Source organism: Corylus avellana, chromosome ca5 (assembly GCF_901000735.1).
Source record: "Corylus avellana chromosome ca5, CavTom2PMs-1.0".
NCBI lineage: Eukaryota > Viridiplantae > Streptophyta > Magnoliopsida > Fagales > Betulaceae > Corylus > Corylus avellana.
Genome location: NC_081545.1, coordinates 18,664,579 through 18,690,021, shown reverse-complemented (window position 1 = coordinate 18,690,021; position 25,443 = coordinate 18,664,579). Strand labels below are relative to the sequence as shown.

Sequence of the window (25,443 nt, the reverse complement as noted above, 5' to 3'; positions counted from 1 at the left end):
TTTTTCGGGATTCAGCGAACCACTGGCGGAGGAGCCAACCAGTATAGCACACCACCAAAACCCATCCTTGTCGAGTTGTTTATATATATATATATATATAATTCCACATAATAATAAAGAAGCCACCAATGCGTCAATGGCCGAAGTCTTTGTTAATCGTTATATGCTAGAGCCGATACCCCAAGACGCACACATTTCATAAATCCAACAATCATCAGTTTCCTGTCTTGTCCGACCACAAAACGAGTCAAAGCACGACCAACTCTCGCGCTCTCTCTCTCTGAGTTCCTGAGATAGCAAGTCAGAGAGGTGGGTCTCTCAGTTGCTGTGCATTTGGCAAGAATAAGATGGTTTTGTTGGAATCAATAGCAGAAACCAAAGGTTGCTTTCCTACGAACTTGCTAATTCTCAATATTGCTCTGGCTTCCATCAACGGCTTTCTTGCTACCATTGCATTTTCTCAGGTGTGTTTTTCACGTACCCTTTTCTTTGTAATCTCTATTCTTTGTGTGCTTTTTTAGCTGTATTAGGCTCTTGATCAAAATGGGGTTATAATTCGTGTGCGTGTATCTGTCCTGATTTTGAATATATTGAATTAAGTTATTATATAGAAGCTGTTCTTCTATGTTCGGTTTCTGAGAAATAAGAAGAAGAGATTGTTTTACGAGGATTTTCTTTGAGGTTTGGAGTGGTGAAGCACTTCCAATTTCTTTGATTCTATCTTGTGGGGGAATTAAATGGAGCATTAGACTATTGCCTTGTTGGAAAGAATGACATGAGTAGAACAGGGTATCTCCTCTCTATTGAAAACTGAGAACCGAACAGCGGGTTAGTGGTCTAATGGGAATTTTGGGTACTGGTAGACGACTTGATTCTCCAAGATTTGTGTGAATGGTTAACAGTTCTGCTATCAAAATATTGAGATTGGACTTGAAACCATTATGCTTTCCAACAACTACGGAGCAAAGGTGATGTTAACTCACTATTTATGCAAAAGCTTAAATAGGAAGAGATGAATTTAATAATTTAATTTAGATTCAAACACTCTCCTTCATGCATGAGTTCAAACTCCCCTTTAATAAGTGGTGAAACCTAACACTTGGAATATTTTAATTGAAATTGGAGGTGAATGATAGAGACAAGGTTTGAATTCAAGACTTTTGCTATGATATTATGTTAAATCACCCATTGGTGTTGTTATGGTGAGCTAATGGAGGTGTCTTCAACCCTTCACTAACAACTCTCTCATACTCCGATCCTTTCTTTTCTTTTTACCATTTTTCCCAATGAAGAATCCATGTTGCATAATTTGTAGCGTTTGGTACAATTGTGCATTTGTTAAAAGATATCGTGAATGCATTAGAACTTTGGAGTCTTTGATTATATGGCTCATGGCATTATGCTGTTGACACGCTTGTTATACTTCCATAAATGACTAGAGAGATTCCTTTACACACGCAATGCTATGGTTTACACTGTTTTGATTGTTAAAATTTGAACCTAATACTGATATTGACCCATCCCAGCCCTTTACCACCTGAGTGATGTCTAGGGTCAAATATATGTAGTTTGTCTTTGAAGGAGATGCAGCAGAGGTCATTCATGCTATCAACTATCTCAATATCAAACTAGCTAGGAGTTTCCCTTTGATTTCTGATATTACTAGTTTCACTTGTTTTGTTAGGCAAGAGACTTTCAATTGGGTGAGTAAAAGTGCTAATACTTTGGCAATTGTGTTAGATAAATCGCCATTCAGATACCAGTCCTTTAGGAGAACTTTTACCAGAGCAGTACTCTTATTAGACTTGCATAAAGTTTCAATATGTATATGCGATTAAGTTCCATAGATCACGCCAGTCATCATCAAAAGGGGTTCGAACTTGGGATTTGATGACCATAACAATTTTGTTTAAAAAAGTTGTATCCACATCCGTGCTTAAATCTTTTCTAGAGAGTATTATGAATGTACTGAATGCTTGAAACTCATGTTTTGTTGATGTTAAGTACACTTGTATCTCCATAGGTAAGTCTACTTGCTTTTCTCTTGTTGACATGGCATGCATTATGACAAATTTTGCAGTTGGAACTCATGTATGTTAAGCACAATTGAATATTCCTTTTTTCTACTTTCGCTGCATAATTATCTAATTGACATTTGTTTTTATACTGGCCAAATGTTTACCGCATACTGGATCTGTATCCTAACAGCACTTCATTGGTATTTGTTTCATCGATCTTTTGAGACGTTGTATGGGTTTGCACATTTAACATGGAAATTTTCTTGTCTCATGCTTGTTTCCTTTTTCTTTTTCTTCTTAAGATATATATTTTCTTCTTAGACAAGAAAATTAGAGAAGCTGCAAAGAGATTTCTTATGGGGTGGTATCAATGAGGAGTCTAAGTTCCATTTAGTAAAATGGTCTGTACTTTGCTCTCCTATGCAAGATGGCGGCTTGGGAATTCGGAATTTGCGTCTTTTTAATCAAGCTTTATTGTGAAAATGGTTTTGGCGTTATGCTACGGAGAGGGAAGCATATTGGAGGGTGGTTGTAGAAGTAAAATATGGGAGCATGAATGGCAGTTGGTGTACTAAGGTGGTAGAGGGTCCTTTTGGTGTTGGAGTGTGGAAACATATTAGGAGAGGGTGGGGAACTTTTTCGAGATCTATTAGATTTGAAGTAGGAGATGGTTCTCAAATTAGGTTTTAGCATGATACTTGTTGTGGGGATCAGTCTCTGAAGGTAGTATTCCCTGAATTATTTCGTATTGCGAGAAATAAGGAGGCATGGATTGGGGATAATAGGTGATGGCTTTTTATGGAAAATTGTATGAGTTCCGACGACAGCTAGGGGGGGTGGATTGCGTTTGGTGGACTCCTTCAAAGAGAAAGATTTTTGAGGTGCGGTCTTTTTTTCGTGTGCTTTCTTATTCAGGGATGGACATGTTGGGGGTCTCTTCTTTCCCATAGAGGAGTATATGGAGAGTTAAAGTTCCTTTGAGAGTGAGTTTCTTTGTGTGGACGGCTACTCTTGGAAAGATTCTGACTATGGATAATTTACGTAAGAGAGGATTGATAGTGGTGGATTGGTGTAGTATGTGTAAGCGGAGCGGTAAGTCTATCAATCATCTCCTCCTTCATTGTGAAGTGGCTCGAGCCTTATGGAGTGTGTTATTTACTCTCTTTGATGTCACTTGGGTCATGCAAGGAAGGGTAGTAGATTTGTTAGCATGTTGGAAAGGTCAAAGAGGTAATCGTTCAGTAAAGGAGGTGCGGAGAATAGCTACATTGTGTCTAATGTGGACTATTTGGAGAGAGAGGAATGCATGTTGTTTTGAAGATCAAGAAAAGACGATGGAGGAGTTCAAAAATATGTTTATCAAGATGTTTTTCCATTGGGCGGGAGCTTTAAATATTCCTCAATTCTCTACTATGCCTCAATTTGTGTACTTTTGTTCTTCTTTTCGCCTTTAATGGGGCTATTCTTTGTATACATCTTGTGTAGTAGGGTTGCGCCCCTTTGCACTTTTCAATTAATCACTTATTTATCAAAAAATTATTGTTATTATTATTAGCATCTTTAGTATTCTTGTTATTGTTATTATTTTCACTGGTATTATACTATAGATACCATTTCCTCTGTTAAAATAGTAACTAAGCACTTCATAACCAGTTTTTTATTTAATGTTTTCCTTTGTTGTCTGTCTTGTGAACACTTTGTTTTGCCAGTTAATCAGGATTCATATGCGGAATCAACAAAATGGATGGACACGCCAAAAAGTAAGTGATGCCTTCTGTCACTTCTCAGACTTTGTTATTAGTTCAAAAAATAAAAAAGAACCTTGACGTATAATAAAGTGTAACAGTTTTAGTGTATCGTAAGTGTTTAGAAGTATAAAGTTGGTCTGTTGTTAATTGCAATTACAATTTCCACTTCCTGCAGTACACAGGAGGAACTCTGTGGGCAGGTAGTTGAAGTGTGGGGTAGGGTGGGGAAAGTGGTGATAAATTAAAGTGAGGTTGGGGTCTGTTGATGAGCAGTAGAAGGGGTTGGGAGGCAATAATGTGTAGTGCATAGAGATGCAATAATGAGTAGTTAAATGTGGTGGTCCAGGTAAAATATATGCTAGAATGCAAGTATAGGAGATTTAGGTCGTTTATTTTTTTCTTCTTAATTTATTATATTGTATTAAAAATCATGGTGTCATTGGTTAGATGGGATGGATGTTTTCAGAAATTGAAAGTTTGAGGTGGGGCTTGGGTGCCGTCTACACTTGGAAAAGAATTTGGCAAGTGAAAATTTCCCAGAAGTGCCTTTTTATCTCTGTCAGTAGCTCTGGGTAAGATCTTAATGGCAGATAAGCTAAGAAAGCATGGAAAGATTTTATTAGATTTTTTTTCTTCTTGTAAATGCAGTGGGGAGATAATTGGTCATCTTCTACTTCATTGCCCTATTGCCATGGAGCTTTGGTCTTTTATCTTCCCCTTGTTTAGGATTTTGTGGGTTATGCCAAAGACGGTGGTAGTGTCAACATATTAGAAAGATCCTACTTGTTTTACTATTTACATTGCCTGTACTCTTTATGGTAATTTATAGAGTTCAATTTTGAGTATTTTACTGGTTAATGAGTAATTTATTGTTCAGATTTTTATTATTTTAGTAGGACACATCTGGCAGCATAGTCCTCCCCCCCCCTCCCTCTCTCAACATGATTTCATTTTTAAAAAAAAGGTTAGAGACTTTTGGGTTAGATTGGAATTTTGTTATTTCTTTATACTAACAATTGTCTCTTAGCGTTTGTGAGGTTTGGGCTTTTGATGCCTTGTGAGTGTTGGGTTGGTGGGCATTTTGGGTTGGTTGGGTTCTGGGTGCTCTTGCTGTTTTCTGGGTTTTGAGCTTGTGAGAGCCCTTGTGTATACTACCCGTGTACCTAGAAGCACATTATGCTTTTTCAATAAAGTTTAGGAGGATTTTGTAGAGTTTCTTTCTTTATTTTTGCATTAGATTTTATTTTATGACATTTTATGTTTTCGAGTTATATTATTTGAAAACTAGTATTATATGCTTGCCACAATGATGAATTGATTTTTTCATTTTTTTTTTTTTTGTTGCTTTTTTGGTTTTCTATTGTTTCTTTTGCTCTCATATGTTGGTACTATTTTGTATATATCAATTATTATTATTATTATTATTATTATTGTTGTTGTTATTGTTGTTGTTGTTGTTGTTAGTATCATCATCATCATCGTCATCATTATCATGATATATTGTCAATACTGTTGTTATAATTCTGATCATTTTATATGAATTATATACATTTTCACTATTTAGAAATACTCTTTTACCATAGTGAATGTTACTTTGCAGGTACTCCATCTCATGATTGGCTCTTCCAACTTGGGTAAGGCTGAGGTTATGGTTCACATCATGATAATTTGCCTTATGTAGTGTTTTATCATAATGAAAACCATGGTTCTAAACTCTTGCGCAGTTAAATTGCATAATATTAGAAATGTTCTGGAATTGTAGAAATGTTTCAAAACATATTCTTGAATAGATTAATCAGATGTGAAGCCTCATTTTTCAAACAAAGCATCGATCATTTTAAAAGTAGAAGTAAATTGTGGCAATTAAGTATCATGCTTAAATTCTCCACTCTAATATGGTCCAACTTTTGATGCTCATGCTTGAATTTTGGACTTGATTTTTGCTTTTTTCTCCAGTTGGTAGCCTTTCTTGTATACTTTCTATGTACTTGGGTTGTGCCTCTTTGCACTTTCTATTAAGATTGATTTACATATAAAAAAAATGGTATCAAAACAAATATAGAGCCTGTTTGGAATTGTGTTGGGAAATAAAGATTTTGTCTATAAAAAAAGCATGAAGAGCTTTTTAGAATAAGCCTCATTTTTAAGCTTCCCCCAAAACGCAGTTTTAGGCTAATTTTTTTTTTTTTTTTTTTGAGCAAAAAAGTAAAAAAAAAACAGATTTTTAAGTTTTTTACCAAACGACCCATTTTTGCTTGGCCTAGCTTTTTTATGTATTAAGAACACCTTTTAAGCTTCTTAACACAATAGCAAATAGGCTCTTTGTAACACCATGTGGTATTGGGGTATTACAGTGCAATTAAAGCGTTGATGAGGATGCTAGGGATTTGAGTGAAAGAGATTGTTATATCCCGAATTGTGTGCATGGATATGTTTAAGTCTTACATTGAGTGTGTAGATTGCAAATGGGTTTGTGCTAAGTCCCTCATTATTGTGTACAAGGTGGAATTGAACTATATAAATGATTTTAGGAGCTTTGAATGCTAAACTCGTAATACTGCTGGAGCACTTTTTTATTAGAGGCCACAAAATATTGCCTGAATAAATTATGTGCGCATGTTTTTTTCGGCCAAATATAATGTACATGGTTAAGTCTTGGGATTTGATTTCTCTTTTGGCAGGTTATTTTGTATACTTTGTATCTACACTTGTTGCTACTTGTGAGGGCTGGCTTTGCTGGTCTAATGTATGCGGGTTTATACTCATGGGTATGTGTCCCTTAGTCATGATAAATTGATATATAGCTTCAATATCTGTTTCAAAGTCTCCCTGTTGAGGGTCTACCAATGGTTCTGATTAATGAAAATATTGCTGCAGCCTACCCCAAAATTTTATTTCTTGCCGCATTTCTCCTTCTCCTATCTTTCTGGTAAGGTTTATTATATTTTTAGTAACATATTCTTACTTTCCTTATATTATTGACATTAATTATATATTGATGTGCTTATCAAGATATATGGTATTATTTAGTATCATGCATGGCTTTTAGCTATAATCTGATTCTTGTCATAATTTTTTTTTTTTTTTTTTTTGGATTTGGCATCGGGTATCCGGAGCTTCACTCCGACTAATCCCGAGGGTGCATAGGCCCTCAGCAAGGAGTTTTCCGTAACTGCACTTCAGTTAATTCAAGGGGTGTACCCCTAGTCCGTTGGCCCCAAGAAGCAGTTTGCACTTAGTGGGTTTCGACCCTAAGACCTTGAGAAGCATACTCAAAGTCCCCGGCTGTCCAACCATTGAGCCAACCCCTTGGGGTTTTATTGTCATAATTAAACGCTGGTACAAAAATGAAATGTGATTTGAGAAAAGAAAATGGAATGAAGAAATTTTTGGGGATGTAGGAAAGTAGAAAAAGGCTTTATTGGAGGGATGTCATTGGGGAAGGGAGAGTGTTGGTTGAGGAGGAAAAGGTGAGGAAGGAGAATTTTGCTAGGAAGTTGGAGAGGTTGCTTCTCTGTGAGGAAGTGAGCTGTAGACAGAAATCTTGAGCTCTTCGATTGAGATAAAGCCCTAGGGCTGTTGGGTTTTCTTTGGGTTTTTTTTCAAACATGTTGGGAGATTCTGAAAAAGGATAAAATGGTAGTTTTTGGAGAATTTCATAGTAAAGGGCGTTTTGAGAAAAGTATTAATGCTAATTTCATCTCTCTTACCAAAGAAAGTTGGTGCGATGGATATTAATGATTTTCATCCTATCAGACTAGTGGGTGTTGTATACAAAATAATTTTTAAGGTGCTAGTAAACAAATTGAAACAAGTGTTGGAGAAGATCATATCAAATTCACAGAATGCATTTATTAAGGGGAGACATTTTGGATTCGGTTTTGATTGCAAAATTGAGTGTATTGATAGTTGACTCAAATCAGGTATACCAGGTTTATTATGCACCACAGAAATCATTGTTAATGGCTAGACGTCGCCGGTAAGCACCACAGAAACCATCGACTAACATGAGAACTACTGAGAGGAACACCACAAAAGCACCAAAACCATTATAGAACACCAAAAACAAACAAAATCATTTTTTTTTTTTTTTTTTCGGGAGAATTTTTTTTTTTTTTCTCGATCTCCAAGAACAACTTTAGAGCTTCATCAAGGCACTGCCCGTGTGGGAACTATGCCCACACAGGCGGTGCTGCCACCAGAAGGAGACTCACCAATAGTAGGCTTGAGGTTCAACCAAAAAAAAAGAGCGGAAAACTATTACAAACAATGGGACCAAAGATCTAAACCTTAAGCCTCTGATACCATACAAAAAAGGTGGAGGCACGTTACTCTCTTCTTAGTAAGTAGTCTACCACACATCTTATTATTATATAGGGTTAGAGAAATATTACAATGACCAAAATACTTCCAAACCCTAATAACTCTTCTAAGAATTAGTTAGATGTCAAGAATGCTTTTCTTCATGGTAATCTATTTTAGGAAGTTTATATGGAGCAACCATATAGGTTTGTTGCATTGGGGGAGTATCAGGATGGTTTCTACAAACTGAACAAGGCCTTATATGGTCTCAAGCAATAACTGAGATCATGGTTTGGGACGTTCTTTGAGGATGTAATGGATTTTGGACTCCATATCTGTTAGACATATTACTCCTTTATTTCACTTATGCATTAATGTTGGATATATCCTACATATTATGTGGATGGCATTGTGATCATTGGAGATGATTTTAGAGGCATCATCAGGTCGAAACAATTTCTACAGCAATGTTTTTATTACCAAAGATCTTGGTTGGATACTTCTTGAGGGTTGAACTTGCAAGATCTTAGATAGGTAACAATTTATCTCAGAGGAAATATGTGGTTGACATTCTTGAGGAAACAGGGTTACTTGGTTCTCGACCTGTTGATACCCTAATGGATCCACACTAAAAACTATTGAGAGATGAAGGAGAATTATTCCCAGATCCTAGTAATTGTCTGGTTGGAAAACTCAATTATCTTATCATCACAAGGCTTCATATGTAGTTAGTATGGTGAGCCAATTCTTAGAGGCTTTGAGACAACATTGGGATGCTGCTATTCGTATAATTTTGTATCTAAAGAAAACCCTTAGTTGTGGCATACTGTATAGAAAGAATGGACATCTCAGGGTCGAAGGTTCACTAGTGCAGATTGGACAGGATCACCTTTAGACAGAAGGTCCACTACAGGATATTGTACATTCATGGGAGGAAACCTAGTCACATGGAAAAATAACAAACAAAGTGTGGTAGCCTAATCCAGTGCGAAAGCAGAATATAGCTAGCGAGTTGACTTGGCTACAACATTTTCTCTAGGAGATCAACTTCCCAACACTTACTCATATCCCATTTGGCTGTGATAACCAAGCCGCTCTACACAATGCCTCCAACCTTGTCTCCATGAGAGCAACAAGCACATTGAGGTGGGCTGTTATTTTGTCTGAGACAAAGTAATGAGTGGAGACATATACACACCGTTCGTAAAGTTTGAGGATTAGCTTGTTGACACGTTCACAAAGTCGTTATATAGGAATTAGTTAGAATTCATCTGTTCCAAGCTTGGCTTATATGATATATATGTTCTAGCTCGAGGGTGAGTATTAGAATACTATCATTTGTATGCTACCATTTGTATTCCTTCTAGAAAGTAGGTTGTAGAAGCTCCAGGTGAGGTGTCCCCCTCCAATTGTCATCTTCTGTCATTTTCCCTACATATGTGTATTTTCTCTCCTATAAGCATGAAATAAATGGAATGAAGGCAGACGATTCTCTCCGTCATTTTCTACTTTTTTCTTATTTTGTTACAAACAGGTAAAATGAAAATCAAATACATAATGGTGCATATTATTAATTTTATTGATCCAATCTGCATAGTTCGGAGTGTTATACTTAGCATGCCATAGTTGAATTTATAAGCTATTCATATACCACGGTGATTTTACAGGATCGACCTTTGCCATCAGGCAAATGATGAAGAGGATGATGATGGTGAAACTAGTATTCAACAGGCCTTGTTGGAAAAGTTGAAGAGTAAACGTAGGTCATCAAACACAGATGGTCATTGGAGATGTTGCTCATTCCACTGCATTCATGTTGGAAGCAGGCAAAAATTTGTGATTATGGTATGAGAAACAGATCATGGGTTTATTATCTTTTTTTTGGGTATATTAGTTGCTTGTTTATTACAGAATATTTTTGTAACCTTTTCTGGATTAATCTAATTTTGGGGTTTGTTTTCCAACTAGGTTGTTGTGCTTTTTTTTTTCTTAATGATGTCATTTGCTGTCATTATCTGGATTGGTGCGGGCAAGAATCCTATCAATTCTGCAGTGGTTGCTCGGGTATGTATTATTTAGCTGCTTATCATGTGAAATGTTGCCTTAGAATTCATCCCTTAGCAAACCGGTTGTTACAGACTATATATATCTTTTTAGTTAAATTTGAATGTCTTATATTTATGGTAATTACTTAAGCTCGTTTGTGACATCTAATTAAGCAATAAGGTGTTAATGAATTTGAAGCAAATGTAATTTAGCCAAAACCTGGTATTTTCTTCTTACTTATAAAGAACTGGACCAACAGCTTGCATGATTTTGTTACCAACAATGATTGGATTTAAAGATTCAGTTGTAACATTAGCTTTGGGATAAGTTGTGTGGCATCCTATTCTTAAGGTTTAACGTAATTGGGTTATCAACTAATTTGAACGGCTCCATGCACTATCAATGTCTTTTAATCATGAAATTATGTATTTTTTCTGGTACTTCATTTTCAAAAAAGACAAAATGAATATATTTCTTGGTCAAAGTATTGGTGAACATCTATAATATGCAGTAGCACACTTTATCATGCACTATTTTGTGAAAAAATTCATCACTGTGCTTTTGTTTCCCTGAATACTGTAGAATAGCTATAAACATCTTTCCTTTACTGCTAGCGTTTTACTTGGTCAGCTGTTCATTATCTGTTTCAGATAACATCTGTATATGTGAGAAACTGAGGTGATTCTCTCTCTTCTCATGGGGTATTGTTAATTGAATCTTTTAGGAATTAGTGAACCCTCAGTGTTTTACTGTGTATGTATATGTTTTTGTCAATCTATGTATCAGCTATGGATCAAAGAGTATACATTAAGTTGTTAGCCCTTACTTAAGATAAGCACATTGTTATTTCTTGATTTGTGTGTTTGACTATATATCCTTTTGCCTGCTCTAGCTTGTGCTAGGACATATTCGTTGTTGCATTATTTTCTCTGCATAATAGGTCATACTTAACATTGGCACTATGTCTGGCACAAAAAGAAAAGCTTTTGCTCTTTATGAGTTGTTAGTTAAATAATTTTTGTAAAACCTTTTGATGAATGTATTCTTCTGCTTTGGCTAGTTACTATTGGACAATAACTTGAATTATTGGGCAGGTATACGAAGATTTTCTTTCTGTAGCATTCCTTTCTCTGGGAGTAGCATTAGGTTGCTATGGTGAGTAAGTTTCATTTTAGAGCTTTTTTTTTTTCCTTAATTCACTTTGCTCTGCATGGTGCTGGTGATTAAATGACTTGCTATTTGGAACATCCTGGGGATGCTTAAATCTTTTAATCTAGGGCATTAATATATTCATTTGTCTGAGTGCCTAATTTCAACTTTACTTTTCCCCCTTCTTTTCTTAAGCAGCACAACATTGAGTTCAAATCATGGCCTAAAAGTGTATAATAATTGTTATATGTTGAACCATCTTTGTTTTGATTTTGGCCTGGTTCTTGTTTGTTAATCCTACTTTTGTCTTCTATTATGGCAATTGTAGTTTGCATGGACGGTTTGGATAGAAAAAGTGGAGACATGTTACTGTTGTTGTTGTTCTTATTGTTACGTAGCCTACCACACATCTTATTATATAGGTTTAGAGAAATATAACAATGACCAAAGTGCCCACAAACCCTAATGACTCTAAACTCTAATAACTCTTCTAACACTTCTCCTATATAAGCTCATATGGGAAGAAACAAGCAAACGAAAACTACCTAGAAAAACATACTCTTAACACTCCCTCTCAAGCTGGAACACAGCTTGGAGCACACAAGAAAGAAATTTGCTTAAAATTAAAAATAACAAGAAAATTCGCTAAAAGCTTTAACGCTAGTCGAAAATTCACCGAAAAACTGCAATAGGTGGTTGGATCACGCCGCAAAACATCAAGGCCGATATGATTTGCTGGAAAACATGAAGGACCACTCGAAACCTGCCGCAAAACACCAAGGCCGGTCGGACCTCACCGCAAAACACCTAGAGTCGATCAGATCGCTGCAAAAGACCAAGGCTGGTCGAATCTCATCGCAGAAGACGAAGGACTGTAGAATCTTGCCGGAAAACAGCAACAATCGATCGGAAACCACCGCAAAACACCAAGGCCAATCGGATCTCACCACAAAACACCAAGGCCGGTCGGATCTCGCTGCAAAACACCAAGGCTGGTTGGATTTCGACAACCAACAACGGATAACCAAATAGTTGATCGGATCTCACTGCAAAACACCAAGGCTGGTCGGATCTCATCTCAAAATACCAAGGTTGGTAGAATCTCACCAGAAAACACCAATAACTAGTTGGGAACCACTGCAAAACACCAAGGTTGGTCAGATCTCTCTGCAAAACACCAAAGGCCGTCAGATCTTGACATCCACCAACAATCATGTTTCCCGTGATTAACCAACAACAACAACTTGAACAAGAACTTTTAAACACTACTCTAGTACTCCCCTTGAGCAACATACCCGATGGGAGCTTCATATAGCCCAAACCAACACAAATCGGCCTAAAACACCATTGAACCTGCCTAGAAACCAAGTGAACCAAATAAACCACAATTGAAATAGCATGAAACTCACTGAACTGGTCAAGAAAGGCACTGAACCGGACAAAACCCTACTGAATCAGCTCTAAAAATGTTGAACCGGTCTCAGAACCCTATGAATCGGAATAAAGATGCTAAACCAGTCTTGAACAACACTAAACCGTAGAAGACGGTGCTGAACTGCCTGAAAAACAACATAATCTGGAAAGAACTGGACAATAATCAAGGAGAAACTGTCTGATCTGGACTGAACCTGTCAAAAACCAACTAAATGGATGTGAAACCATTGAACCAGCCGAGAACAAGCAAACTAGCCAAGCACCACTCCAGCTATCCTTATCCATGATAGAGAACAACCAAGCAAGCAGAACCAAACAAGGGTCAAGCTGGCGACAACCAGACTTCGTTGAAAATGCCCACAACTCACCGGAGATACCTTAGAACACCACAGAAGTTGCCGGAGAACTCAAAAGCCACTGAAAAAGACCACAGCAGCCTTTGGAAACAACTAAAACCACCAAAAGTGGCCACTAGTTGCCGGTAAACACCATAGAGAATGCCAGAGACCAAGAAAACTGCTAAGAAATATCACAAAAAACCAAACTTCGCCACCAAAAGCAAACCAAATCTTTTCGTTTTTTTATTTTTGTTCACACTGGAGATTTTCCCAGTCACGAGGTAGAGCCCTTTTAGTGCTTCATCAAGGCACTACCAATAAAGAAGACTCATCAAGATGTGAAGGGATTAGAGAGGAAAACCAAAAATAGAGAGGAAAACTAATACTACAAACAAAGGGACCAATGATCTAAACCCTAAGGCACTGATACCATGTTTAGTTTTCATGAACGGTTTAGACAACAAATGTTGAGGCACATTACTGTTGTTGTTCTTCTTATTGTTACATGGCCTACCACACATCTTATTATATAGGTTTAGAGAAATATAACAATGACCAAAATACCCACAAACCCTAATGACTCTAAATCCTAATAACTCTTCTAACAATGGAAAAATATGACATGGCGTTGGGGATGCGAAATGGCCATTTAGGTGAAATTTGATTGGACTGCCCGAGAAGCTATAGCGGCATTTGCTTGACACTTTTTACAGATCACATACTTCTGTTTATTATAGGATAATCTGGGGTTGCCTAAAGCATTAATCGCATAGCTATCTGTATTTCAAGTTAGCTGATCTTAACGTGGTGCACTACAACTTTAGAATGCTAATTTCAGCAATCTTTGAAATCTATTATATCTGTATTTTATCTTTCCAGTTTGTAGAATTTCGATTTATTAATGGTGTTGTTTTATTCCTTTTTACTGTTAATATCCATGTTCTAGTGTGTTTTCAAGAGACTAAGGTGGATTATATTTCTAACAATTTTGTGAAAAGTTTGTGGGGATGCCCTTACGCGGAGTGGTGCTATGTCCCTTCGAGAGGGGCTTCGGGTGGTATTTTGGTTCTGTGGGATAGAAGAGTAGTCACGAAGGTTGAGGTGGCTTTGGGCAGTTTTGTGGCGGCTTGCTCTTTTAGAAACGTTGATGATGGTTTTGTTTGGGCTTTTGCGGGGGTGTATGGCCCTAATAGAGATAACATCAGGCGTCTTCTTTGGGAGGAACTGGCGGGCCTTATGAGCTGGTGGGATATGCCTTGGTGTATTGGAGGGGATTTTAATGCTACTCTTTATCCTAGTGAGAGATCGGGGGGGGCTTATTCTCGGTCCGCAATGAGGGAATTTGCAGATTTTATAATGGAGCAGGGCCTTATGGATTTCCCATTAGCTGGGGGGGGTCTCTACTTGGTCTAACAATCACTCTTGGTCACAGCTAGATCGTTTCTTAGTCTCTCCAAAATGGGAAGCTCGTTACCCAAGTATGCGACAAAAGAGGATGCTTCGTGTGTGTTCGGATCACGCTCCTATTATTCTTGATTGTAATTGTTTCTTGGGAGGCAAGAGACCCTTCAAGTTCGAGAATATGTGGCTTAAAGCTGAGGGTTTTGTGGACAAAGTTAGGAGGTGGTGGGAGTCTTACCATTTCCAGGGCACTCCGAGTTTTATTCTGGCTAAAAAGATGAAAGCTCTCAAAGGAGACATTAAGAGTTGGAATGTTCAGGATTTTGGAGATGTGGGAGGGTGCATTAAAGCCCGCATGGATGATATAAAGGATCTTGATAGGGTGGAAGAGGAGAGAGGATTATCCGTAGAAGAAATGGAGAGAAAGAGGTTGCTAGCTAGAGAGTTGGAGACTTACCTTTTACATGAGGAAATCAGTTGGAGGCAGAAATCTAGGATCCGTTGGTTGAAGGAGGGAGATAAGTGCACGAAATTTTTCCATCAGATTGCTAATACAAATAGAAGACAAAATTCTATTGAGTCTCTGATTGTGGGTGGTTCTACTACTTCAGATCAAGAGGTCATTAGCAACCATGTTACCAATTTTTATGAGTCTCTTTTTTCAGAGAGTCTCAACTGGAGACCGAGGTTGGATGATCTTGATTTTGATATGTTGTCTATTGGTGAGGCTTCTAAGTTGGAAGATCCTTTTGAGGAAAGGGAGGTGTGGGAGGTGGTTAGAGGTATGGATAGGGACAAGGCTCCAGGCCCGGATGGCTTTTCTATGGCCTTTTTCTAGGATTGCTGGGATGTGATTAAGGAGGACATTATGGCGGTTTTTGCGGAGTTCCATGAGTGAGGCTATTTTGAAAAAAGCCTTAATGCCACGTTTATCTCTCTTATTCCGAAGACACATGGAGCTTCCGATATTAAGGATTTTCCTCCGATTAGCCTTGTGGGAGGGACTTATAAGATTGTTGCTAAGGTATTAGCCAACAGAATGAAGAGTGTGATGGATAGGGTCATTTCGAAACCTCAGAACGCTTTTGTTAAAGGCAGGCAAATCCTAGATTCAGTTCTCATCGCCAATGAATGTTTGGATAGCCGGTTAAGATCAGGGGAACCTGGCTTGTTGTGCAAGCTGGATATGGAAAAGGCGTATGATCATTTGAATTGGAAGTTTCTTCTTTACTTACTGAGAAGGTGCGGTTTTGGAGAGAAATGGTGTTCATGGATTGAACATTGCATCTCGTCTGTGCGTTTCTCGGTTCTGATCAATGGATCCTCTTCCGGTTTCTTTGATAGTTCGCGAGGAGTGAGGCAAGGAGATCCTCTTTCTCCCTTCTTGTTTGTTATAGCTATGGAGGCGTTCAGTAGGTTGATCAATGCCTCAGTTAACAGGGGTCTCATCTCTGGTTTCTCAGTGGGAAGTAGGGAGTCGGATCGGGTTATCGTCTCTCACCTTCTTTTCGCTGATGACACTTTGGTTTTTTGTGGGGCAGATCCGAATCAAATAAGAAACATTGGTGCTTTGCTTGTTTGCTTCGAAGCCGTTTCTGGGTTAAAGGTGAATCTGGCTAAATCTGTTTTAGTTCCTGTTGGTAGTATGGATAATGTGAGCTCTATGGCGGGCATCCTGGGTTGCGGTTCAGCTTCTACGCCTTTGAAGTACTTGGGCCTCCCGCTGGGGGCTCCGTTCAGGGTCAAGGCTAGTTGGGAGGACATGCTGGAGAAGTACGCTAGAAGACTGGCCCCATGGAAACGCTTGTATTTGTCTAAGGGGGGAAGGATTACTCTCATCAAAAGCACCCTATCCAATCTCCCTACTTATTTTTTGTCGCTGTTTCCTATCCCTGCATCCATGGCAAAGCGTATGCGTATGGAGAAGATTCAACGTGATTTCTTATGGGGTGGGATTAATGATGAGTTTAAGTTCCATTTGGTTAGTTGGAACAAGGTTTGTTCTCCGATCTCTGAGGGAGGTTTAGGGATCCGAAATTTGCGTGTGATGAATCAAGCTTTGTTGGGGAAATGGTTGTGGAGATTTGCTCATGAGAAAGAGGCTTGGTGGAGGAAGATCTTGGTGGCTAAGCATGGTGCGGTTTGGGGCGGTTGGCGTTCTAGGGATCCTAGTGGTCCACATGGGGTGGGGCTATGGAAGCATATATGCAAGGGGTGGAGGTCACTTCGAGGTCACTTCAGATTTGTCCCTGGTCTTGGGTCCAACATCAGGTTTTGGGAGGACATCTGGTGTGGTGACATGTCTCTCAAGGATGCTTTTCCTGGACTCTTCAATATTGCCACCAATAAGGATGCATCTATTGCGGATAACAGGGAGTGTCTAAATGGCTCTGTGCAGTGGAACGTGTCCTTCATTTGCAGGGTTCATGATTGGGAAGTGGAGGTCTTGGCCTCTTTCTACACGCTCTTGTATGCGCATTCGAGGAGTGGAGTAGGGGAGGATAGGATGTGGTGGATCTCTTCTCGTAAAGGAACTTTTGAGGTAAGATCTTATTACAAGATCCTTGCTTCTACAAATCCCATCCCTTTCCCATGGAAAAGCATTTGGCGCACTAAGGTTCCTTCAAGAGTGGCTTTCTTTGTTTGGACGGCCGTGCTTGGGAAAACTCTAACATTGGATAATGTTCGGAAGAGAGGTATTGTAGTAGTTAATCGTTGTTGCATGTGTGAATTGGATGGGGAGTCAGTAGATCATCTCTTTCTTCATTGTGGGGTTGCGCGTATCTTGTGGAATGCCGTGTTCTCTCGGTTTGGTTTGTGTTGGGTGATGCCTGGTTGTGTTAGGGAGTTGTATGCTTCTTGGTGGGTGGGTGGCAAGTCTCGCAGTGCTGTTGTGTGGAAGATGGTTCCTCTTTGCCTCATGTGGTGCATCTGGAGTGAGAGAAATGCTAGATGTTTCGAGGACTCATTTAGGAATATAGAGGACATTGTACACTTTTTCTTGTACACTCTTTTCACTTGGACTGCTGGATGGCTAGCGCCTATAGTGATTAGCTTCCCTGACTTTCTTTTTATGTTTTCTTCTTATTTTTCTTCCTCTTAATCGCTCTCTTGTATACTCCCTGTGTACTAGGGTTGCGCCCCTCTGCGCTCTTTAATTCATCTTTTTACTTATCAAAAAAAAAAAAAATATCCATGTTCATATAAATTCCAGTTAGGCAATCTTAACAAGACTACCCTCAACTTGTAGCGGCACAATGTAATTGGTGTGCATGGACCTGTTCCTATATAGTAGTGATATTATGTTTCAAGTGGGTAATTTGGTATGCTTGTCTAAGATTAGGAATAAAAGATCAAATTTTTTTCTCTACCTTTTTGTTGATAAATAAACATTTTTCTTGGAAGCTTTAGTTGATAGGAAGTTGGAAACTTAATTTATATTGTAACATTTGTCCTCATGTGTGGCCTAAGACTCCCCTTCAATGAGTGAAAGCTAACACTCCATTTTTATTTTTTTTTTCCAATTAAATGAGAGGGATAGAGACTGTTAGCAGAGTTATTAGGGTTAGTAAGTCATTAGGGTTTGGGGGTAGTTTGGTCATTATGATATTTCCCTAATCCTATATATTAGGATGCTTGTATTAAGTTAAATATAAGCTGAATAATATAGGGGCCTCCTTTTCTCCCTCTAATCTTCTTACTACAAATCTATTAACATGGTATCATAGCCTTAGGGTTTAGATCGTTGTTCTTTTGTTTGTAGTCTTAGTTTTCCACAGTTTTTTGTTTTGTTTTGTTGAGTGTTCTTCTGGTGGTAGCACCACCCATGTGGGCTTAGAGCCCACACGGATAGTGTCTGGAAAGATGTTGTCTGTGGTTGAGTTTGTAAAGTGAAAAAAAAGTATGCCACTTTCACGCTGGTTTTTGTGGTGTTTCTTACTAGTTTTCCAAGTTTCTGGTATTTTCTGTGATGTTTGGTGTCGTTTGTGGTGGTTGGTGTAAGGTGGCCAGCATGTTGTAGTGGCCATCGAAAAAAAAAAAATTCTGCAAGTTCCAGTGAGACTCCGGTGAAGCTCCGGCGAAGGTTCTTGTTTTCTTTTTCAGCAGTATTTTGACTTGGTTTTGGTGTCTCCGGCATGTTTTGTCTGTATTCTGTGAGTTCAGGCGGGACTCGTTGGTTGATCACGTGAAATGTGAGCATTGTTAGTTGTCGAGATCCGACTAGCCTTGGTGTTTTGCGGTGGTTTCCGACCGGTTGTTGTTGTCCAACGAGATTCTACCAACCTTGGTGTTTTGGCGGTGAGATCCGACCGGCGTTGGTGTTTTGCGGTGAGATCCGACCGGTCTTGGTGTTTTGTAGTGAGATCCGATAAACCGTTGGTGTTTTGCGGCAAGATCCGACTAGCCTTGGTGTTTTGCGATGGGTTCCGACTGGTCCTTGTGTTTTCCGGCGAGATCCTATCGGCCTTTGGGTTTTTGGGCGAGATCCGACTGCTTGTTGTAGTTTCCAACGAGTTTTCGACCAGCATTGAAGTTTTAGCAAATTTTCTTGTTATTTTTATGGGTCTTTGTATTGTGTGCTCCAAGTTGTTCCAGCTTGAAGGGGAGTGTTATGTTTTTATATGTGTTTTTCGTTTGCTTGTTTCTTTCAAGCTGGATTTATATGATTTATATGATCCAGCTTGAGGGGGAGTGTTAGAAGAGTTATTAGGGTTAGTAAGTCATTAGGGTTTGGTGGTAGTTTGGTCATTATGATATTTCTCTAATCTTATATATTAGGATGCTTGTATTAGGTTAAAGATAAGCTGAATAATATAGCAACCTCCTTTTCTCCCTCTAATCTTCTTACTACAAATCTATTAACGGAGACGATACAGGAAACGAATGTATACCACTTCTCTCAAAAGTAAAGGGGAGGTTGAAGGAAAGATTATAGAGGCTATGGTAAAATGACATGTTTACCATGGATTTGAGAGTGTATCTCTAGATAGGGTTGAATGGTTTAAGGATTCACACAGTCAACCTTATGTTGTTAGGATTTTGGCTTTGTTGCACCAATATGTCCAACTAACATGCTTTTTGTTCGCATTTTCTCTGTTTATAGGATTTTTGGTTGTGCATCTTAGACAAATTGAGAAACTTTGTATATGCATGTATAGTTACATTTACACGTGCCAAAAAGTAGAACTTTGCATATTGGAATGAACTTTTCCAATATGCCGAGTGGATTTGGAATTAAATTATGAAATGTCTAGACGATAAAGAACTTTAAAACCATAACTATTCCTTGCTCTTAATTATCAAAAGTATTCTCTGCTACTCAGAGGTAACACGAAAAGTAATATCATGTCCTTGAGGATTTTTTGTTCTTTTTTAATTTTAATTTTATGTGTTTGTGTTTGTGTTTGTGTTTGTGTTTGTTTTTCCTCTTCAAGCAGCTTCTTTCCATGTTTTTCATATTTTCCCCCTCATCCTAGAATCATCGAAGTAATTCAAAATTTTTAAATCATAAGTTGTCCAAAAAACTTAAGCCGGCAAGAAAATGTGAATTTAATCATTTAGTTAATTTTCTAATACTCTTCCTTACGAGCGAGCTTAAACTTTTTATCATGTAAGGCCGAACATGTGAACTATTTAACTTAAATGCGTGGTAAATTATGGCATCAATATTCAAACTCAAGAATACTGTGTTGGTACAAAAGCTTAAACTGATTAAAAAATTAAAAAAATAAATAAATAATAATAATAATAATAATAATAATAATAATTTGATTAATATTCTAACAAAAAAATTCTATATGTTCTAACTTTGTTCTTCTATCAATCTTCTTTTATTTATATATCAGGTCTTATGCTCTTCTTTAAATTGAAGAAAGTACGGTCTGAGAAAGCTTCATCAGAGATGTGGAAGGTATTCTACTAATAACTCTTTATAATTATTATTATTTCATTGTTAATACTTATTATTAGGTGTATTATATATAACATATTTATTATTATCATTACCTTATTTTAGTTATAGAATATTTTCTCAAAAACTTCATATTGCGCTTACTTATTGGACTTCTGAATACTCAACTGCCTCTTTTAAAGTTTAAAGTATGTTTGTAGATCCTTTCGTATAAAATGGCAGTTCTGTTTTGTATTGAATAAGTTTTAAAGTCTGAGAAAATTTGCTACCGCATGCAGGTTGCTGGTTTAGCAGTTGTCTCTGTTTTATGTTTTGCGGCAAGTACTTCAGTTGCTCTTCTGACAGATATTCCTGTAAGACAGATTGGCTACAGATCTTGCTACTGAGTTTATCACTTGCACTATCATTCTTACCTCACTTCAAATTTTATTGCAGCTTTTTTACCACTGGCATCTGAAGAAAATAAATGGAGTAAAAGCACTTGTTCTTCTGATTTTGTACTACTTTATAGGTATTTTCATCCTCTTTTTGTGGATCAAGCTGACTGTTGAATATTTGATCATTATACACAAGTGGCTATTATCATTTGTGATATTTTGGCAGCATAATTTTATCCCTTGTGCACCTAAAATTTTACATTAGCCTTTGCTTTGTAAGTTTAATGACCTCAATTCAGTGCCGAACAGAATTGGATCTTCTGACCTCTATTAAAATTATCAGCTTAAGTTTTCCTTTTTCTTTTCCTTGTGTGCGTGTGGTTTCTGTTATACATACGTATTGTTTCCCTTGAACATTTTGGAATCCACACAATTCATAATAGTTGAACTTATAGATAGTGCCAGTGAGCTCATTAATTTATTTGTCGCTGAATACAGGGAAAAAAATAAAAATAAATAAATTCCTGGACTTGATCCTTATCATTTGGCTATGTTTTTTCTTAGAATTTTGCCAACCAAAATTCTTCTTGTGTGGGAGATCTGTTGTCCATTATGTGATAAGCTACTATTATTGTTTATTTAATAAGTAATCGAATTTCATTAAAAAGTGCACGGGCGAAACCCAAGTACACATGATATATACATGAGAAACACCTAACCAGAAAAAGAAAAAAGAGCAAGAAAATCATGATAACCTGAAGTATGAAAGTAAATCACAGGTAGTTACTTATAAAAATAAAAAATAAATAAATAAATAAAAAATGAAAGTAATCACAGGCTACCGCCAAGTGGTACATGGTATTAAAGAAAAAAGCCTTTAAATCGACCACCGTCCTCTCACGATCTTCAAAGCTACAGTTATTTATTTCTCTTCAAGTACACCACATTATGCAAGAGCGAATTATCTCCCACAATGTTGTACTATAAGAACAACCAAACTGACATCTTCAATAGGCAAAGAGATCTACCACTCGTCTAGGCATGACCCAAGCTAACCCAAAAAGACTGAACATGGACCATAAGGCACTAGCAACCTCACAATGGAGTAAAATGTGATCACAGGTTCGCCATTATTCTTACACATACAACACCAATCTGCCACTATGATATGTTGCTTCCCTAGATTATCTGTAGTGAGAATCTTCCTTAACACGGCCGACCAAGCAAAGAATGCACTCTCAAGGGAACCTTATTTTGCCAAATACTCTTACAAGTGAAAAGAGTGTTATCATGAGGAGATAGGATTTTATAGAATGATCTAACATTGAACAACCTTCTCTTGGAAGGGGCTTAGCAGAGGTTATCTTCACCTGCTCGCCTCAATCTGAAGGAGTACAACAAATTGAATAACAAAGTAAAGAGGTGTACCTCCCAGTCATGAACCGCTCTGATAATAATGTTCTACTGATGAGAGTCTCTACAAAAGCATCTTTACTGTGAGGAAATATTGAATAACTCAGGGAAAGTTACCTTAAGGAATCGATTTCCACACTACACGTCATGCCAAAATCTAATCTTGGTAGGCTAGCCTTGTTTTGACGGAGCATTTGATAGTGGCGTTCCATATTGGGGTCCCTAAAGTTGGGAAATTGTTAACTAGTGACATGTGAAATGGATAATAGCAAAACTTGAAGTCAACTACTTGTAGGTTTTCAAGTTTTAAGTGAAAGGAGAGCAGAAAAGATTTAGATTTCATAGTGGAAAGACCAAGTAACATTGCCTTCGAACAAAGTCTAGCTTGTGGGTATTCTCCTCTCAAATTCCCCTGAAGTTGGAGGACTGATAGTTATGATGCCTATCTTGTTTATAATGTCATTTGACTAAGCCTTTAAAACTCTGGTGATAAGAATTTTATCAAGTTGAAGCTTGGATTTTTTAAATGCAAGGGTGATAAAAATTTGGTCGATTTTGAGCATCATATCCATAGTTAGCACATCAATTATACCCAGAAGTTGCAGGTTTTCAAGGTCATGGCCGTTATTGCCAGTATCATCAATTTCGTCATTATATTGCCAGTATCATCAATTTCATCATTATCATATATATATATATATATATATGAGAAAACCCTGAGGATTGGCATTAGGGAATTTGTTCAGAAGTATTGCAACACAAGGAGCACAATAGTTCTCTAGGTACTTAACCAAATAGGATAGTGCAGTTCCTATAGAAGACATGGCTAAGCTGAGCAAAAAGGGTTCTTATTCAGATAAAAAATGAAAACGTTTAGCCTCGCACAATATTTGTCTGATATTGAGCAAATTGAACTCATTATTCATTCATGCACTTGCAACGTACTCATATGAAGTGAGGATATGCTTTTATGAGCCTGTAAACCAATTGGATGAACACTGGTTTGTAGCATTCTGGTGAACAAAGCAATTGTTTTACTTTTGAATGTGATTTAACTTCAAATTGGTGTTTCTGTTAGTAGGAAGTTTTTTCTTAATGTGAATATGTAGTTATGTGTTTGTGTATCTTTTGTGGATGGTACGGTAGTTTCTATTTGTTGCTCTAGATTCACTGCTCTTTGAGTTTTTTGGATCGGAATTTCTTTCAAGAATGGTAATTAGATCATGAGGTGTTTCTTGTTAGGTTCTTGTGTGCCCTCGGCTTTTGTGTTATGGATCATGAGAGAATTGCCACCACCAATTAAAGTTCACGAACAAGAACAATCAAGAGCAGTAACTTTTATCAGCGTTGAAGCTGCGGGCCCACAGCATCCTCAGCGTTGGGCTACTGCAACAAGTTCAAAGAACCAGGTTTCTCTACTGCCCAATTGTTCTTTTGGACTATAATTATTTATTTGAGTTGTTCCCAAACTTGACCTTCAGGATGTGTTTCATTTGCTGAAAATGTATTGGAATTTCTGAACCTTTTTCTTTTCCAACTAGTAAAGATTCCCCAGAAAGTTCTGTTTACATTCGTTACTCAAAATATGGTCTGGTCAAACAATATATTTCAATGAATATCCTCTATAGATTGTTTTGCTGCTCAATTATGAGATACTTGATGAGAGAACATTTACAATTTTCATGTTTTTATATTGAAAATTAGCTTAATAGTTCTATTTGTACTGCCAATGAGCTTTAGCTCCAATGGTACTTCCTCCCTTTGTAGCAAGGTGGAGGGTGAGGTTGTGGGTTCAAGTCCTACTGGGTAAATGTATAACTTAACATTAAAAAAAAAAAAAAAAAAGGTTCTATTTGTACGTATTCTTTCCATCTAGGTTGATGATCAAAGCTCAGAATCTTATTCGCAGTAGATTTTGAGCCCACGGGAATGTACAGTCCCCTTGTCCAGTACATAGCAGACAACTATAGGGACTTTGCTTCCATTCATATTTGCCTTATGGTCATACTGATAAATCCCTAGGCCAGCCAACCAAGGGTTCATTAGTGGGATTCAAATTAGGTTGATGCTTTCTTATTCATAGGGACTTTGCTTCCATTCATATTTGCTTTGTGGTCATTTCTACACATGTTAGCTTTACGGATTGTAAAAACTGAAGGTTCTATAAAAATTGAATTAAAAAAAAATTCCAAAATCACTCTTTCTATCCAGATTAATTTAATTTTTGTTTTGTTTTTTAGATTTATGGTAAAAATGAACCTTCACCTCTTACCCCACTTTTAGATGCTATTCCGATGCCACTATGCAAGATGTTTCTGTTATACATAAACTGACTTGTTAGGAGGGCAGCAGTATGGTTACCTGGTGCATATTCTTGTGGGACAGTATTATACAACATACTCCACTACACTGGAGAAATTCTTTAGGCATTTCAGGCCAACTGAATGCAACACATTCCTATCTTTACACTGTCTGAACTCCTTTTGTCCCATTACTCACATATTGTAGATTTGGAAGGACTGCACGCCGTTCCAATCGCTTTATACTTGGAAAATACCATGGGATAGTTTACCTGTTTCTAACTTTTCTGAATTTTGTTCTTTTTTTACACTTTAGGGGTTATCTTTATATATTTCACATGTACTAAGGTTGCGCCCCACTGTTCTTTGAATGAATTTGTTGACCCAGTATTAGATACAGACTAGTGATATTTTGGTCCGCGTATTTGTTGATTAGATATATGGCAGAAATGGCAACAGAGCTATATTCTTCACTTGTCAGTATTTTTTTGGTTATAGTCACTATAATGTGTATTACCATGCAGGCATCGAGAGCAAGTCCCATATGAGTAAATCTTATGGTAGTGGAATTCAGAAAGCATGGTGCATTGCTTCTGCCAGGTCTATAAAAGAAATGTTGGAAACTCAAACGGTGCATTCCAAATTTATGAAGTAGGTGGCTCAGCCTTCCTTACAAGCACTCAAATGGTATAGATGATACCTGTGGCTTGCCACTGTTTTACCAGATTCGGTGCAATGTACATAGTTGCTTGTGGAGGTTGGTGTAGGGGGGAAAAAGTTCACTTTTCCAAATGGAAGCTTAAATTATTACCCATCATATTGTAGATCATCCTATGATGATTGGTAGATACACCCACGTTATCTTGGATACGACTCAAGTAAATGATTTGTATTAGGTTAATGGTATAGAAGACAATACAGATAGGACATGTAAAGTTGTTGCAATGTTTCCTTATCTTGTGTTTGGATGAGGGATTTTGAGGTAAAATTTTACTTTCAGTTCTAA

The 25,443-nt window shown here is 37.6% G+C and overlaps 1 protein-coding gene across 1 annotated transcript; it reads left to right on the top strand.

Annotated features, from left to right (window-relative positions):
- LOC132181022 (tobamovirus multiplication protein 1) lies at positions 1–25,443 on the top strand. Its single transcript, XM_059594063.1, has 13 exons — positions 1–464; positions 3,728–3,778; positions 5,367–5,400; positions 6,448–6,534; positions 6,644–6,695; positions 9,736–9,913; positions 10,037–10,132; positions 11,209–11,269; positions 20,283–20,347; positions 20,626–20,700; positions 20,783–20,858; positions 23,380–23,546; positions 24,962–25,443. The coding sequence occupies exons 1-13, from the start codon at positions 348–350 to the stop codon at positions 24,983–24,985; spliced, it is 1,083 nt and encodes a 360-aa protein (XP_059450046.1). The 5' UTR covers positions 1–347; the 3' UTR covers positions 24,986–25,443.

Bases quoted from the DNA above. Each gene is read 5' to 3' on its own strand.
- LOC132181022 (XM_059594063.1), top strand. From the start codon at position 348: ATGGTTTTGTTGGAATCAATAGCAGAAACCAAAGGTTGCTTTCCTACG. The intron at 6,535-6,643 runs GTATGTGTCCCT...ATATTGCTGCAG, and splicing joins ATGCGGGTTTATACTCATGG to CCTACCCCAAAATTTTATTT. The intron at 20,701-20,782 runs GTAAGACAGATT...ATTTTATTGCAG, and splicing joins CTCTTCTGACAGATATTCCT to CTTTTTTACCACTGGCATCT.